A 17202-nucleotide genomic window follows, 5' to 3' on the forward strand; every position below is an offset into this window, starting at 1 on the left:
ATATAGCTTTTTCTAAAAGACAGTATTTTTCCACAATAATATAAAATATCGATGAGAGCTAATAATATAAAAATTGACGAATGGGAGTAAGAGTGCTTTTTAAATAAAGATTCTAAATCCATTTTTTTCAGAGTGAGAGCATTCTCTGTTAATGTGTTGCCTTATGTTGTGCATTTCTCATAAGACTGACAAACTCTGGAAAATCTTAGGCCTTAGGAAATAAGTCACTGAGTTCTTCTGAAGAGTTCTTGAGATGGGTAAAAAGCAAGACTATTATTATGTTAAATAGTGGTATACACTTCAGCATTTCCTAAATAAGACTAGCCAAAACTATTTGAAAGCTTTTTGTGTATGTTACCTATCTGCCTTTCAAATGTAAATTGGTGTTCATATTAATATTATATTTGCTGTATCTATACTTGGGAATGGTATGTTTATTAAATCTTAGCTTGATTAACTTTTGTGTTATTTTTTCCAAGTTTGTACTGTATTTTTAAGCTTATAATATGATTGCTTTAAAAAATAATTTTGATAGAGGAGTGGGTTTGTAAAAAACCCATAATGTTCAATAAAGCAAGTATGAGTGAAATAAATTATTTACTTTCGGTTTGGAAGAGGTGAATAAAAAGTGCTTGGCCAATATCGTACCATTAATCTATTCTCTTTTCTCCTTTCTCTCTTTACTTCTCTCTCTCCAATAGAAGTGGAACAAAAAGGTAATTAAATACCTTTCATAAATTATATACTATTTATAGGCTAAGTTATTTAACAGTTTAACATTTAGTTAAAATAATTTTGTTATTAATTCTTATCTATTTTATGAAAATTTATTTACTACTTCTGCTGCTCAACTTCACTTTAATCTGTTGTACTGACCAGTGCTGGTTTAATTCTTTTATCCTAAAAGAATTTAATAGTGTAAAATTTTCAGCCATGTATTTTATTTTATTCCTCATTATTTTTAAAAAAGTAGTTAGAAATCCAGTAGATGGTGATGGATAGTGATTGCTTTAGATTTGTTTTTATTTCTATTCTAGATAATTTTCCATAGCTCTGGTATAGTTTCCCTTTAAAAAAAATTAACTATTGGAGGAAAAGGGAGATGGTTTTCTTAAAATACCTTAGATTACTTTAGTAACCAAGGGCTGATTATTAACTAACATAAAATTTATATACAATTTTGGTAACAATGCCTACCCATCCTTTATAATTATAACTATCATATTAGAATCCTGAGAAATTCTAATCATTGATTTTATTATTGAGCATAAATTGACAATAGCCCTCTATCCTTAATATGGAAAATTTTGATAGTCAACTTTTCCCCCAAACTTTTTATTTCTCCAAAAGTAAAACTTTGGGCACTTTAACAATATACTTTGTACTTTCCTTTTTAATAACCACCCAATCCTAGCTGAGTTTCATCTTAGACTGTTTCTGCTGGATCTAGATTTATAGTTTCTGTTAAAGAGCTGATCACTAATATCAAGAATATAATACTTTTTTCATTAATCATTAAAATATAAGTAAACATCCAATTTTTTTGATTTTCTAATTTCTCTTCCCAATACATTTGTGATCATTTCAAATATAACAGTGTACTGCATGATTATTTTTCTGTGTGTTTGCTTTGCAAAAATATTAGAGCAATGTTTCCCTTAGGTTGAGCAGAATACAGCACTCCAAAGCGGCTCCATAGAAAGGGTTCTGTGTTCAAATTAGCTGGCAAATTTTGCTCAACCTCCTACTTCTGCTTTGGAGATTTACTAATGTATCTGAGCTACTGGAATCACAATTCTGTTTGACATATGTTTCCATGTGCCTAAGGACTCATTTTTTCTTTCTGTATAACATCTAGCTATACCACTTGAAACAGGTGCTTCAAGTACCAGACTTTGGGAAATATTGCTTTATAACCTCTCATTACGGATCAATCTAATCAGCCAGACTTTCTCACCACCATTGACACAATGTGTTACTGCGTCATACTAAAAATCAAGTGAATCAAATAATTCTTGCCCATTTTCAGTCTGAAGTATGAGCAGCAAAATACTATAGCAAGTAATCTTGTTTTTTTTTTTTTTTAAATGCTCTTCTCATGTAACAGTAAAAGGTACATGTTTTAAGTTCCAATAATACTGTATTTAACAGGACATTTTAACTGATTAAAATCTAGATCTTGGGTTCTTCTCTGTAACCTTTCACCTTTTTTCTTTCCTTATTCCTTCTTTCCTGTTTCTTCCTTTCTCTTTTTCCTTCCCGTATTTATCCATCACTCATTTTTACTTGTGTGGGATGCATGCTCTATGGGTGCTATCGCAGCTTTAAGAGCTTTTTTGCTAGAAGATTCAGTGGCCTGTATTACAGGACTTTTCTTTTCCTTTATCATTATATTTTAATTACTATTAGATTTCCATATATTTTCTAATGATAAGTATTGAATAGCTAATGTCAGCAGAGTGAAAACAGTATTTTTTGAAATTTCCAAATAAGATACCTAAAAATATCCTGTATTAACATTTGTATTTGTTATGTCTATAAGTATATAGACATATATGACATCCGTATACATATATCCAAAAATATTGTAATACATGTTTATAAAGGTAAAACTCAAAGGAAAGCACAGCTACTCATAAAAATGCAAAATTTTTTCAGCAAATGAAATCAAAATGATTTTAAACAAAAGTCAGAATTAATGTGTGTGACTACTTTGTATTCTCAGAAGAATGCAGCAAAATGACTAAGTGGTGATGGATTTCTTGTTAGAGTTGCATTCCATTTGGTGAAAAATAAGAATGTATGTCAATATATTCAAATTAATATATGTATTATTTTAACTCCTTTCCAACAGTTTTTCTTTGTCCTGGACTACTAAAAGGAGTTTACCAGAGTGAACATTTGTTTGAGTCCGACCACCAATCTGGGGCATGGTGTAAAGACCCTCTGCAGGCTTCTGACAAGATTTATTATATGCCCTGGACCCCCTACAGAACTGATACCCTGACTGAATACTCATCCAAGGATGACTTCATTGCTGGAAGGCCAACTACAACCTACAAGCTTCCTCACAGGGTGGATGGCACAGGATTTGTAGTATACGATGGAGCTTTGTTCTTCAACAAAGAGCGCACCAGGAACATAGTAAAGTTTGATTTGCGAACTAGGATAAAGAGTGGAGAGGCTATCATAGCAAATGCCAATTACCATGATACTTCTCCTTACCGTTGGGGAGGCAAATCTGACATAGACCTGGCAGTGGATGAGAATGGGCTATGGGTCATCTATGCAACAGAACAAAACAATGGTAAAATTGTCATTAGCCAATTGAACCCTTACACCCTACGGATTGAAGGGACATGGGATACTGCATATGATAAAAGATCAGCTTCCAATGCTTTTATGATTTGTGGGATTCTGTATGTGGTCAAATCTGTATATGAGGATGATGACAATGAGGCCACGGGGAATAAGATTGACTACATTTACAACACCGACCAAAGTAAGGATAGTTTGGTGGATGTACCTTTTCCCAACTCATACCAATACATAGCAGCCGTGGATTACAACCCCAGGGACAACCTTCTTTATGTATGGAATAACTATCATGTCGTGAAATATTCCTTGGATTTTGGACCTCTGGATAGTAGATCAGGTAAGTTTGACTTTTGGTGGTTCTTGAGGGGGAAAATATTTAGTTTGTTCTCAGTAAATTTATTGAACGTTTTGATTGGACGAGCCTATGTACCTGAAAAATGTTTCGTCGTCTTTTCATCTGAAAAAGTGTTGCTGTTCATTAACCATGTTCAGCTCTAAAAAAGTATAAGGAACTGATGTGTTTTACCCTTGTGCAGCTATTCTTTGGCCCTTCTTTGAAGGGCATTTTCATTATCAGCTAGTAATTCTTTGTGTAGTGAAGTACATGGAATCTTTGCTAAAATAGAATGATATCCCATCTAATTAATTATGACATGCTCTCAGAAATGCTCTTAGATTTAGCTTGTATTAATGCTTCAGGAGTCCTACACCAATATATTCACATTGTAGAAAGCATCATATATGGCCACTTCTATTGGCAACATTGTCAGTTTGAGTGTTCATATATCTGAGGGTGCCTACTTGATATATACAGAAAATATTTATAACTGATAAATACAGAAAAAATAGATCTCAATTTTATAATAAAAACAATACAAAACATAACTTTGAGTAAACACAAGATAATCTTTAATCCTATTCTCTAAGAGTGTCTTTTTCATCTATAGGACATATTGTTCCCTTTTCATGTTGTTCAAAGACAATCATAGTTTTCCCTTTAAATTTTTACTTCTATAACTGAGTTGTATTAGTTTAGAAGCTAAATTATTTTAAACTAGAAATCATACTATTCCTCATTATAAAGTATTATGGAAAACTAAGATACAGGTGTCTGAATTTTGATAATATAGCAACTCGAAGTTTATTTTTTTTTCTTTCAGTGCTTACATGTTAATATTTATTTTCTCTATTGCTTTTACAATGATTTTATTAGCAAGTCATTCTTCCTAACTTAGCTCATTTTTTACATATTTTCTTATACAACTAGATTCTAAGTTTCATATGGCCAATAACTTTGTCTTACCCATCTTTTATAATATTTTTATTTGACCATTATTTCTACCTTCTCAGACACTAGTGTAATATGTGGCATATATGAAATAAAGCCTCAATAACTCTTTGTTGAATGAATAAATGTATGAATGAATGAATGAATGGTTTCCACTTCTTACTGTGACAGAATGCCAAATTAGGTGGTGTTTTCTCTAATCCATGAGAGGCTTCAGTCAGAGTGACAGCAGCAAAAGAAACTTCTCCATACTAAGTCCTCAAAAGATCTCATAAACTAAGTGCGTTATCTGACTCACCTCTGTACTGGTAGGGTTTCTCAATCCAGTGCACCCTTCAGTTGAAAACCTAAGCAAGAGTCAATCATCTGGAGTATTGAAGAAAGATAATTCATCCAGAATAAGAGCTGTAATATTCTTAACCATTATTCTTATTTAGAATAATAAATAGCTTAAAATTAATTATCATTCCGGGTTTTTATTTGATTCACTGAAGCCAACTCCTAACTTAGTTTTAATAAATTGTTCTTAAAGAGTATTTAGAGACTTGCCCCCCAAAATATTTCTAGCATATATTAATGAAGTTATGTGTATATTAATATATATGATAAATCAATGTAGTTGTGGACATACAGAAAATTATACCATTTAATTTTGTTTATTTGTGGGAGTTAAGATATGAACCATTTGCCTATGTGTTTTAATGCTCACATTTCTTTAAAGGATGTTATTAAAATGACAAACATTGAGAAATGATAAAGTTCAGCTTTTGAAAGAAATTCCTAAATTAGCTAGGAGATTTAGTTTTTACTTTTTTAAAACAACACAAAAGACCTCTGTTTTGCAAAGTATGAGTTTTTAACTTTATTAAATTTGTTAATATAACTATAAGAAAAAGTATCATTTTCATGCACGGATGCTCAAATTAAAAAGTTGTTACCTTGGTGTGAATTTACTGCAGTTTAGAGGTAGAAAGAATAAGTGTGGGAAGTAAATTTTATACATGATATGTGTGGATATGAGAATTTCAATTAACATCAATAAAGGCTGTTCATCTTATTCCACACAGACAGTTCAGCTGGGTGTTTTTCTTTAGTAAATTACATTGACATTTTTCAAAGAAATTGCCTTTAGTGAATTCTTATTATGGATCTCCTTATGTGTCTATCTATGGAAACCAACTTACTGTAAATATGTTAGGGTCAAAAAGACTAATTCTGAGTCTGTAGATCTAAAATGTATTTACTGTTGCCATCTGTTGGAAGCAGGCTGAATATTTTTGCTCTGATTTTAAGTAAGTTCTAATCAATGGAAATTCACATTTTTGCTATTGTTTTTGTGACAGGGTATCTGTGTTTTACTTCTTCGAGATATAACTATTCTGTACATTAAAAGATCTGGGCATTGGAAGTTAAGAGACAATTAGGCTTCTCTTGCATATATAAAAATCCTCTGATAAAGCATACATGCAGGTAGCATACTGCTTCTGAACATGAGCTTGGGAGTCCAAAGAACTTGGGTTTCAATTCTTCCTCTAATGCTTCTTTGTGAACAGGTTGTTCAGCCTCTTGGTATTTGTTTCAACTACAAAATGAAAAAAAAAAGAAAACACAAACACCTAGCTCAGAAGGTTATTGTTATATTTTAATGAGATACCTGTAATAGGCGCAACAAACTTAACCTAATAGCTGCGTATCAACCTACAAGGACCATTATTATCTACATTTTCTAAATGAGGTATCTAAAGTGCTATAGCTCATATCAATTACTCAAAAATCACCCAGCTATTAAAGTGCAGCCTGACTTCAGATTCATATTCTTTTCTTTGGCACTAGTAGTGGAAAGATGCTTACTGAGGCTGTGTGTCTAGATTCATTCACTGGATAGAAATGATATCAATATCCCCATGTGTCAAGCACTCTGTAAATGCAAATCTAATTTGTAGCTCTCACACTTAGATAATTACCGTAGACTCGTGCTCTTAAAACATTATACCTATTCTTTAACCATGAAATCAGATGTGTATTTTTAACAAAGGTCACTTTTAAATTCTGAAGTTATAAAGTTTAAGGAAGACTATGATGAAAAACTTAGCTTCGCAGAAATATTTTTAAAAAGTAGTTTCAAAAGTCATTTAATTCTAGTTTCTAACTTTCCCTAACATCCATTCTCAAATTGTTAATTGTCCTGTCTTTTAGGTTGGCTCATATCTTGACACTTATGTTTGTATTCTTTTCAAGGTAAAACATTGGTGGAGTGGTAAATCTGTGAAAAGGGTTGTTTTCAACAACAGCTGTATAAAGAAATTAATTTTAATTTGATTTTTTTAATTGTATTTCAGCTGTTCATTGTTGGTTTCTCCTTAAAAAGTTTTTTAATGGGCCTGTTCTTCTGGATGACATTTTAAAATGTTTAAAATTTGTTCTCATTTTTCTCTAAAAGTATTTTCAGAACATTATACTCTCATCACTAATTCTATGTTACCTAAGATGCAAGTTTGTCAGCATTTTTACAGTTTTCCAGCATGAAATTAGTAGGAAAGTGAATCAGAAGTTATTTTATATTGCTATTCACATAGTTTATATTTGCAAATTTTGTAGAAATAATTTTTAAGAATATAGTATATCTCATATGGCAAAGAACAAACAAATGCAAAGAATTTTCAATTTATAAAATACTTTTGTTCAGGAACTAAGACAAATTCACATTGTACTAATCTTATTGATATTGTTTTAGTCATTTTTGTTTATAAATCCTTATAGAGCACTTGATAAATATGAGGTGATCTGTCAGGGTTTGTTGAATTAGTTAAGAAATGAGTGAATGAATTATAACATATTTTTAAAAGCTTCTTATTCATAATATTATAGGGTTGAGAGTATCAGTCCTAAATTTTGTTTTACTAAGATTGGTATGCTTCTCAGGTAGTAATCTTTATTATTTTTCCACACTCTATAATCTAAAAAATTTCTATGTTCATGCCTCCCTGAACAAGCCTGATCCTGTCTGACTTATATCAGAAGCTAAGCAGGGTTGGGCTTGATTAGTACTTGGATGAGAGACCACCTAGGAAGATCAGATGCTGTAGGCGTAAAAAATAAAAATTAAGGGATTGTAAACTGACAAGGTCCTTGCAATCTGTAAAGTTAACCAAGGGTTGCCTCACCTAAAAAAATTAAAAAATTTAAAAAAAAAATTATAGGTCACCTTAATTATTCCCTACCCCCCCACCCACACATAACTCCTTCCCTTCTTCATTCAGGTTATAGTGCGCTTTAGTAACCTAAAGGAAGTTTAGCAGGTGTTAAGGAGATGTGCCAAAGCACATTAAGACCTATTAGTATACTTTTCTTCCAGAAGTAATTAGAAGAAATTAAAGTCAGTAGTCTTAGGATAGGGAAGAAAGTAAGCAACTGTTCAAAGAATTTTACATTCAGAACATATTCTCAAATTTTTCAGTTGATGAATTGCAGGAATTTCTTCAACTTGGAGAAAATGAAAATTGTATTATATTCAGAAATAAATAACATCGTGTTCTGTTGATAATACATTTAGTGTGCAGAATAGGTGATTCAGTTTTGGACACCTATATCAAAAATGCTTGTAAGCATTAGCTCCTGAGTATAAAATAAATGAAAGTGCTTCCTCTATTTTTTCTGAACAGAGCACCAAATCTAGAGCTATTAGATCTAAAATTTCTTTTCAAATATACTTTTAAATGAGCATTTTCCCTATCTTATAAAATATGATATAAACTGTACATTCATCATTGCCTTCAATTGTCTGTCTTTTATAAGATATACATTTTAAACCTCCAAATAATACTTAGCTATTTCATAGGTAACTGAGTGATACCTATGGAATCATAATTTAAAAAAAAAAATACCTTATATCTTGATCTCTACAGCATAAGGGAATCAAATAATTGCATCACTTGCTTTTAGCTATTATTAATGACTGATGTTGACTGACCTTAACTATTTAGTTCTTTCTTTCAAACCACCTTGTGCTGAGTTCAGTCTTTGTTAATAAATAGGAGTGAGACATGCGGTATTTTCTTTGACTCTTCTAATTTGTTTCTCAGTTGTCCATTGAATGATCTAAACTTTCCTTGTCAAATATACATATGTTTTTCAGTATTTCCTACTTAAGGAGGGAAGAGGTAGGCTCAGGTTGATAATAAGAATAGTCAGAGAAACCCAGTTGCAAAATTTCCTAAAGTTAGTATCTCTAACAGATCTAAAAATCTATTGGTTGAGATTTAGTGAAATACATCAATCAGTGATAGACACATAATTCTGTCTTGTGCTTGCTCTTCAGCTTACCAGATATGATCCACATTTTCTTGAAAGCCATTTGAGGTTATGTAAATATAACTATTCTTATATGTGCTGAAGATAGTAGAGTCTAAAACAACAGAAAGCCTGCAGGTAACAGTTTCACAATGCAGATGAAGCAAACCTCTGTCTTTATAATATGCTAATTAAGTGCATTTGCATCTTCAGTAAAAGCTGTAGTTATGTAGTGATGAATAAAAACTTTAAACACACATGACACTTCGTTAAAATGTAATTTTTACATCATATATCTGAGCTCTTTACATTGACAGCTGAGTAATGTGAGTGCTGGCAGAGAATCTTGAACATTTTGAAACTGTCACATGTTTAATAGGTAGCCGAATTTGCTTCCTGAGTGGTTTAGATAAATATGATGTACCCTAGACACAAAATAGAGCCTGAAAGTAGTGGGATGTTAAATCAAACTTGTCCTCAGCCTATGAGTTATGATTGCTTCACAGTTCCAATTGATATGCCACATTGTCTCTAAAGTTTAGTTGACATCTATCTTAGTAGCCAAGTGAACTTTACTAAAAGAATAGTCAGCCACTGGTTGCTAATTTCATTCAGGTCTGTATTTTTATGCATCAGCTGTTTCCCTGTCTGCTGAGAAGCCCCCTCTCTTTCCAATCCTTGCTTCTTTTTGTCTATAGTGACAGCTGCTGCTTGAAGGTCATTGCTGCTGGTGATTTTTCAGGGAGCACAACCAAAAAAGCTGCTAATATTGCATAGCTATTCCATTGTCACTTAACATCAGCTGAATTCTCTTATGTTTGTTATATGTTTCTTGCATTTTCTTTTCTTCATAATTGAAGATTAACTTTTCCAGAATGGCACCTTCTACTTTTCAGGCTCTGAATATCAAAATCTCACTCCTGTATGTACAAAGCAAAGCTGGCCCTAGCTCTTTACAGCGGAGCCCAGTATTAGCCATTAATCTAACATGTAAGTGACCTTCTTAATAAAAGAGACAAGATGCAAGGGATAAAAAGGTTCGCAAGTGTTGCTAACTTATTATTTTTTCCTACAGAGTGATGTCTCTGATAAATGTATTAGAAAAGTAATCAAAATCATTTCTACATGTAAGTCACACTCATAAAAAGATGATTTGTGAATAAGCTTCCCACTCACACCAGCTGTCCTTTCTGTAGCCATTTCACTGCTCATTAGCACATCCACCAGAGGGCAGGCAGGTGGAACTGAAATAGTTCTGTTCATTATTAGCGCATCTTATGAAGGTCGGCAATAGTGGCTCAAATGAGATTTATGATTATCGAAGAGTTCCACTTTAGAGTCCTCTGCTTCTATCCACATTAGCACAGATAAGTGAGAACTGACTTTATTATATAGTGAAGTCTTTGTGTTTTAAAATTTTAGATAATGTTCAAGTACCTTAGAATAGAGTTGACAAGCGAAAATATGAATTTAAACACAAAGGTATTTCCCTCTTAATAACTGCTTTTCCACCAGAAAGCTAAATTCTCAGATAATAATGATTAATGACTAAATAATTTAAGATACATAAATGACAGGGAAAATCTACTATACTGTATAATTTTATGGGACAAATCATGTTGTCATATTTCCCTGAAAATAAATAGAAAATGTCTTTTTTAATAAGAATTCTGCCTGTTTCTCTTTATGTCCTTCAATAGTACAAATTCATGACCTAACTTTTTGCATCCACTTACCACAAATAAAAATATAACTTAAAATTCAGTGATTTCTCTCTGAAATGTCTTGTGACTAAAATATTTTAGCCTTCCATTTTGAATTGTTAAAACTAATGTTTGGAAAATAATTTTAACAAAAAAATATATGAATACAAGTGAAATGTTAGGTACTTGTTGATTTCATGACTCAGAATTATCTCTTGTGCACTGTTTTAGTAAGAACTGTCTTTGAAGAAACTTTTACCTTTGAGAAAAAATAAAATGACATTTCCCTTAGAAACACTCTCTCAATTCAATAAAAATATAAAATAGACTATTTTAAAAACATTAAATGTTTCAAAATCTATGATAATTCTTGCTATATAGCATATATATTTATATAGTAAATGAAAAATTTAGACTTTTATATTTTAAAAAGAAGCCCACTGAGAGACATAAGTGGTAATGGTTTGTGAAAAAGCTTGAAAGTGGAATTAGATATAATAAGAAAAAGCCAAAGATGAAAAGTGAAATTCAGATACAAAATCAAACCTGCTGTAGAAAGCAGAAACAGGAAGTCAAAACTGGGCTTAAGTCAGAAGGCTATTGATTAATTGATTCTTTCTCGCCCCTTCCTCCCTCCCTTCTTCTCTTCCTCCCTTCCTTGCTTTTTTTCTTCCTTCTTTCCTTCTTTCTTTACTCAGGAAACATCTTTATACAGCCAAGGCCAAGCACTATGCTGTGGTCTGTGGTTACAACAGTGTTCTGAGCAGGCATTGACCTTGCCATCATAGAGCTTACAGAATAGTGAAAACAAGAGGAAAGAGAAAGAGGGTTGTCAAAAAATAGAAGTATTATCTACTGTTAATTGAGTATTGTCTTTTTTGGCCATTTACATATTATCAAATTTAATCATGCAAAGAAAGCATCATCCTCATTTCCAGATAAAGAAATCAAGGATCACAGAAGGTAAATAACCCAAATCTGAATAACATACATAATTCACATTTGCAGTTAGAATCCCAGTCTGACTTTCTATGTCATGTTGCCTCCATCAGTGATTAAAGGGAATTTGGTGGCACAGCTGAGGAGCAAGGAGAAACACAAGAAGGCAGCGTACATGTACTAGAATGTAAGGCAGGTAAGCTGAAGTAAAATGCAAGGCAGGAAGGACCCATCCACATTCAGTCAGAGTGAGAACAAGCACACAGCAACTAGTGTTGTAGAGTGCCCACCATCCCCTCCAAATTATGCCTGGTTTGTGAACACGCATACTTTAACCCTTAAAAAAAGAGGTACAGATGAGGAAGCTAAGCTAACTCAGAAATGTAAAGTCACCTGCCCAGAGAAACCCAGTTTATAAATGTAGGTGTGGGCTTCAAAGAAGCCCAGTTTTATTTGACTCTGAATCACGAAGCCGGAACACTTTATATTTACAATAGAAAACAATTATAATATGCACAAGCATGAAATATAATGGATTTAGTGTGTGTGTATGTGTGTATATATGTGTGTGTTTGTGTGTTCTTGGAAGTAATTGAAGAAATGGATTGAAGTATTGGAGGATTAGAAATCTTAGAAACTTTTGCAGAAATCCTGAGAAATTTGAAAGACTTTAGAGATTTGGGGACTGGCTCTTTATTAGATTTACTTTTACTTAGCATGTATTATTTCCATTTTCTTAATTCAGATGTATTCCTAGCAATACTTTCATGGTTACTGTCTATGAATATGATTGGCAGAATGATGAAAAATTAAAATGAAAAAAGAAAAGAAAGTAATTAGAGAGGAATAAAAGGGACATAAATTTACTTCTCCTAAAAATAAAAAGGTGATAAAAGAACATGCATTTTAAAATGTCCAAAAGTTATTTTCCAAGATTGATTTAATTAATTACCTCAAGTGGTTAAAGATAAAATTAAAGACAAAGTATGGAATGCTTATACCTTGTTGGTTGGGATGTAAATTGTTATAACCACTTTGGAGAGTGACTTGGAAATATCTAGTAAAACCTATATCTATATGATAGCCATACCTTATATACTAGCAAATCCATTTCTAGTTTCTTCCCTAGAGAAACAGTCATAGTTGTATGCAATGAGATTTGTACAACGGTGTTCATTATAGTAATGTTTAAAATATCATAAAAGTGGAGTATAACAAATTATCCCTCAGTAGGTGAAAGGAGACTGGATAGGTTAGGGAAGGAAGACAGAGAATAGTTTGTGTGCAATTGCCCAGGTGAATAATAAGCAGCCACAATAGGAGATATGAATGACAACTGTCTGCACAGGTACAAGAGATTTTAAAATCCTAGTCACTGTGGAGGGTAAAGGCAAGTACTATGTGATTAGTTATCCCATAGGAAGAAACACATCAAGTCAAGTATTGGTACCTATTAAATGATAAGTAAGAAAAGATCTTACACTGGAATTTTTCTTTTCTACTAGTATAGGCCCATTTGGCCTTAAGTTGGCTTTAATAACTGAAAGAAGTCAGAATTGCAACTTCCCAAAGCAGCAACCTTTAACACCCATACGTAAATCTTGCTACAAAATCCATTACATTGTTAGTAAAAGAAGCCCTTTCTCATTAGAAAAGGGAAATTTTAATCTGGAATTTTTATTGTGACCTATAATAGTAATTATCATTGTGTTCCAGCTACCATGCTCATTAAATCATTATTGAAAATTTAATTGCTTAAAAATTATTTATTATATCATTTTTGCTGAATTTTCCCCTGAGTATAAATATATTGACTTTTCACATATTCCAGATCCTTACAACAGCTTTTAGTGTAACTATAATTTTTTAAGCTTTCGGGAAGGAACATGGCAAAGTACTTCAGTGGATGAACAGGACTAATGACTTAGCTGTTTATATTCTAGAATGAAGAATTTGAAATACTATGACATAGGTTCAAGAATGGAGAAGCTAAAAATTTTAAAACCTAACAGTGAAAAAGAAGACATGTGAATAATGGTGGGAGTTTTAGTTCTCTGATTTACTACTGCAAAAAAATAAGCCAATCAGAGCAGATACGTGCCAGAAAGTATTGAATTTCAGGACAGAATTCACATAAGGAATGTCAAAAATAATCATCTAGTGAAGTTGAATTATATATTAGAGTGCATTAATGTGCAATATATATTGTACATAGTAAAAATACTTTTACAAAGTATAATTTTACATTATTTTAATTACAATTACAGAACTATTTGAATTCATGTAAATTAAATGTATCTGTGATGCAACTCCTCTATATTAACAAAGTTCTATCATTATTCTGTATAGATAAATATTTGCTGTGAGAACTTTTTCACCCAAATACCTCATATAGTCTTTTTAATATACTGATTTCGACTTTCTCATTGAACTTATATACAAATAGATCACTTATTAAATGTCTCAACAATTCAAGTAAAAAAAGTTATGTGGTATAAGAATATTTAATGGTATGAAAAATGTTCATTGTGTATTGCTATTTTTTTTAAAGCAGGTTTCAATGATTTGAAATTTAGATCATTATATATTTTCTCTACTTTTGATTATATTTTAAAATGTCTATGAAAAGTGTTTCTAAAAATGGTTTATGTAGGCTCGACCTATTTTTTATTACATGTAGTACATAAATTTAAAAGCATATAATCCAAAGTTTTAATGGTAATTAATTTGTGAATGGTTCAAATTTGAGCTTTTTCTGGGTTTTACCAAATTTATTTAGTGAATATGATCAGTCTTTGAAATAGCAAAATAAAGTTCTGAAAATTAAGCTAACATTTCTTGTGAATAGAGTACCAATAATCTATTTAGAAAATGTGATGGGATGTAAAAAGGCCTCCTAATTGTGTTTAAAACAGTTATCCAACTAATTAGCACCCCCTTGTGACTAGGACACACAAATGAGAAAGTGCCAAAGTCTTGTTGAGAGAATGAGACTGTAACTTACTCTATTTCTAGTGTTTCTTTTTTTCTTTTTCCTTTGTTAAGAAATATTTGTAGTTCTTAAACGTATTGGGCATTCCAAAAGACTTTGCTTTTACTCTTAGATTACAGAGCCCTACAGTGTGTAACACAAGATTGTAATCTGCTCTCATAGGAATATCAAATAACAGAGTAGGTTGATCTCTCACTCCAGAGACTTAATAAATAATTCTAATGTCCCATTACATTATTTGGTTTAATGGTACTCTCTATCGATTTTCACTTTTAACTGTTCAAACTATCAATTTTTAGCAGTTGTTTGTAAGAGTAAAAATTGAAAAAGGAAAAACATAAAAAGAGAATCATAAGTTTAAATAAATGAATATTGAATTTAAATGAAAGGAGAGTCAACGATTCTTATCAAAGGTGAAAATTATTATTATTTTTTTACTTTTAGCTTTGACAATAAAACAGGTAGATTTCCCCACTTGAAATATTTAATATTTCTTTTTTATTTATATAACTCTACCTTTTTAATGTTCGTGCTTGTATTTTCTAGGAAAGGTAAGTATATTCATTGAATATTGACTGTTAACCATTAAAATGAGATATTCAGTGAATATTTTTTATGAAAGAGGAGTCATTTTCAAGTTGTAATGATATTAAAAATCATTTATAGAGAAATTATTAGAATATTTTACTATAATGTTATGTAATTATTTCAGGAGACAATTTTATTCTAGTGATGAGTTGGTTAAAATACTTTGGCAAATTAGAAACCTCTCTTTATATTTATTTTTATAATAACATTTAAGTATATGCAAATAGATTACAGGTATCTGATTCCTAAGTTATACAGGATAATGGACCTCAAAGTGTGGTCCAACAGGAGCTTGTTATGAATGCAAATTCTCAGGTCCCATCCCAGATTGAATCAGAAACTCTGGGGATGGATCGCTGTATCTATTTTTAATAAGCCATTAAATTTGATAATTACTGTATAGACTATAATTCCTACTAGGTTAGTATATATTACAGAGTGTAATGATGATATTAAACTGTTTTTTTTTTCTTGTTTTAAATTTCTGTGACTAGTTTTATTGATTGCATATGTGTTTCCCAACTCCTTATCTAATGACTACCAAAAAGATGTTGCATCAATCATCCAGGGAGCATGTTAAAATGTAGATTTTCTGTCTCTTACCCACCCCATCACATCATAGTCCTAAGATGTGAAGTGAAGCCCCAGGATAGTACTTTTTAGAGACTATGATTCTGGTTTTGGAAAATAATCACTGCTCTAGGTTCCCTAATGTTTAAATAGAATTTATATCTTAGCATGAATATTGTCTCAATGCATTAAGAATCTGTAGAGCAAATTATGCTAACTACCCTCTCTCTGGGCTCAGGCCACTCTGGCAGTGAAATGCATCACTTTGTTTTATTAAATGACTCTGTTTTGTGTCCTCATAGAATTACTACCTGTGTGGTTGACAGAAAAGAACAGCAGCCTGATACAGAATGGACACGTTCCCTCTCAGGCTTGTCCTGGCAAAGCGAGGTGCCATTCATCTTCACCTTGAATAGCTGGAATAAATTAACACAGCGAGAAGAGCAATGAGACTAAGCAATCATGCAGTGCTTTGCAGCCACTCATGGTCTATTCATGTGTTGGGAAAACAAACAACAACAAAAAAAGGTGAAAAATAGGCAGGAAATTAAGTTCGACATGTCACTATAGTCAAAGGAATGTAGTAACCAGTAGACCCTCATCTATACCATGAGCAGTACCTCAGACTTCTATATTTTAAGGCAAATGTATGTTTGATACTCAAAAGTGGGAGTAGGTAGAATTCTGAATTTTTTATTAATTTGTAATGTTCCAAGTGTACTAAAACATAGGCTGTAGTACATGCTGATTCCCTCTTCTGTCCATTCCCACTGACTTTCCTAAACCTGGACAGATGAAGAACTGTTTTGTAATGCTGTGTTGCTGCATGAGTTCAATCACTCTTTCTGACTGTGTTAATTTATTTTGGCTATTCAAGGCCAGCATGAATGGCACTCAGCTTTGCCAGCTGAGATCTGAGTGAATGCAGAGAATGTGCCCATCCTGAATCTGATGTGTAAACTTTGTTTGGTCCAGCCCCCTGCTGCTCTTACTTTTCTCTCTTAAGAAAGAAACATCCTGTGGCTTTGACCCAATAAGACTGTAAAATTTAAAAGCACATTTTTCAAATGTGAAGCTCTTGAATTAGATACTCTGATATGCTTAAAAGGGACTCAAAAAATTATATCTTTTTAATTTTTAAATTAAAATTGTGTATAAAATTGCTTTCACTTAAAAAAATAATCGTTTTTATGAAAAACTTTTCTTTGTGTTAAATTCTCCCTTCACCTCTTTTATATATATGTCATTAGAGTTATCCTTAGAAATGTTTGTCTTAGTAAATAAGGTGAGTAGAAGTTGTTTGTTCCAAAGACTTTTTGTTCAGTTTCCATTAATTTTTTAAAAAATTTTATACCCACTCTTTCCTCAATTTAGATGTGAAAATATAGTCATTCATCCTGAATGCATGAAATTTGATTTATTTACTTAGACTGTACTCTCTTCCAATTAGGATATTAAGCAATTCTATTATTGCTGTTTAAAATTGTATGAAATAGTAAAAGCATTAAAATACT

The 17202-nt window shown here is 31.9% G+C and overlaps 1 protein-coding gene across 1 annotated transcript in view; it reads left to right on the forward strand.

The window, feature by feature from the left end:
- Nucleotides 1–17202, forward strand: part of LOC105292456 (adhesion G protein-coupled receptor L3) — a 610351-nt gene that overhangs the window by 483228 nt on the left and 109921 nt on the right. Inside the window, exon 7 of the mRNA XM_023530910.1 lies at nucleotides 2855–3655. Coding sequence (XP_023386678.1) covers nucleotides 2855–3655 — 801 coding nt within the window. The remainder of the gene's footprint in view (nucleotides 1–2854; nucleotides 3656–17202) is intronic.

The sequence above is a fragment of the Pteropus vampyrus genome, unplaced genomic scaffold (genome assembly GCF_000151845.1).
Source record: "Pteropus vampyrus isolate Shadow unplaced genomic scaffold, Pvam_2.0 Scaffold57, whole genome shotgun sequence".
Taxonomy (NCBI): Eukaryota; Metazoa; Chordata; class Mammalia; order Chiroptera; family Pteropodidae; genus Pteropus; species Pteropus vampyrus.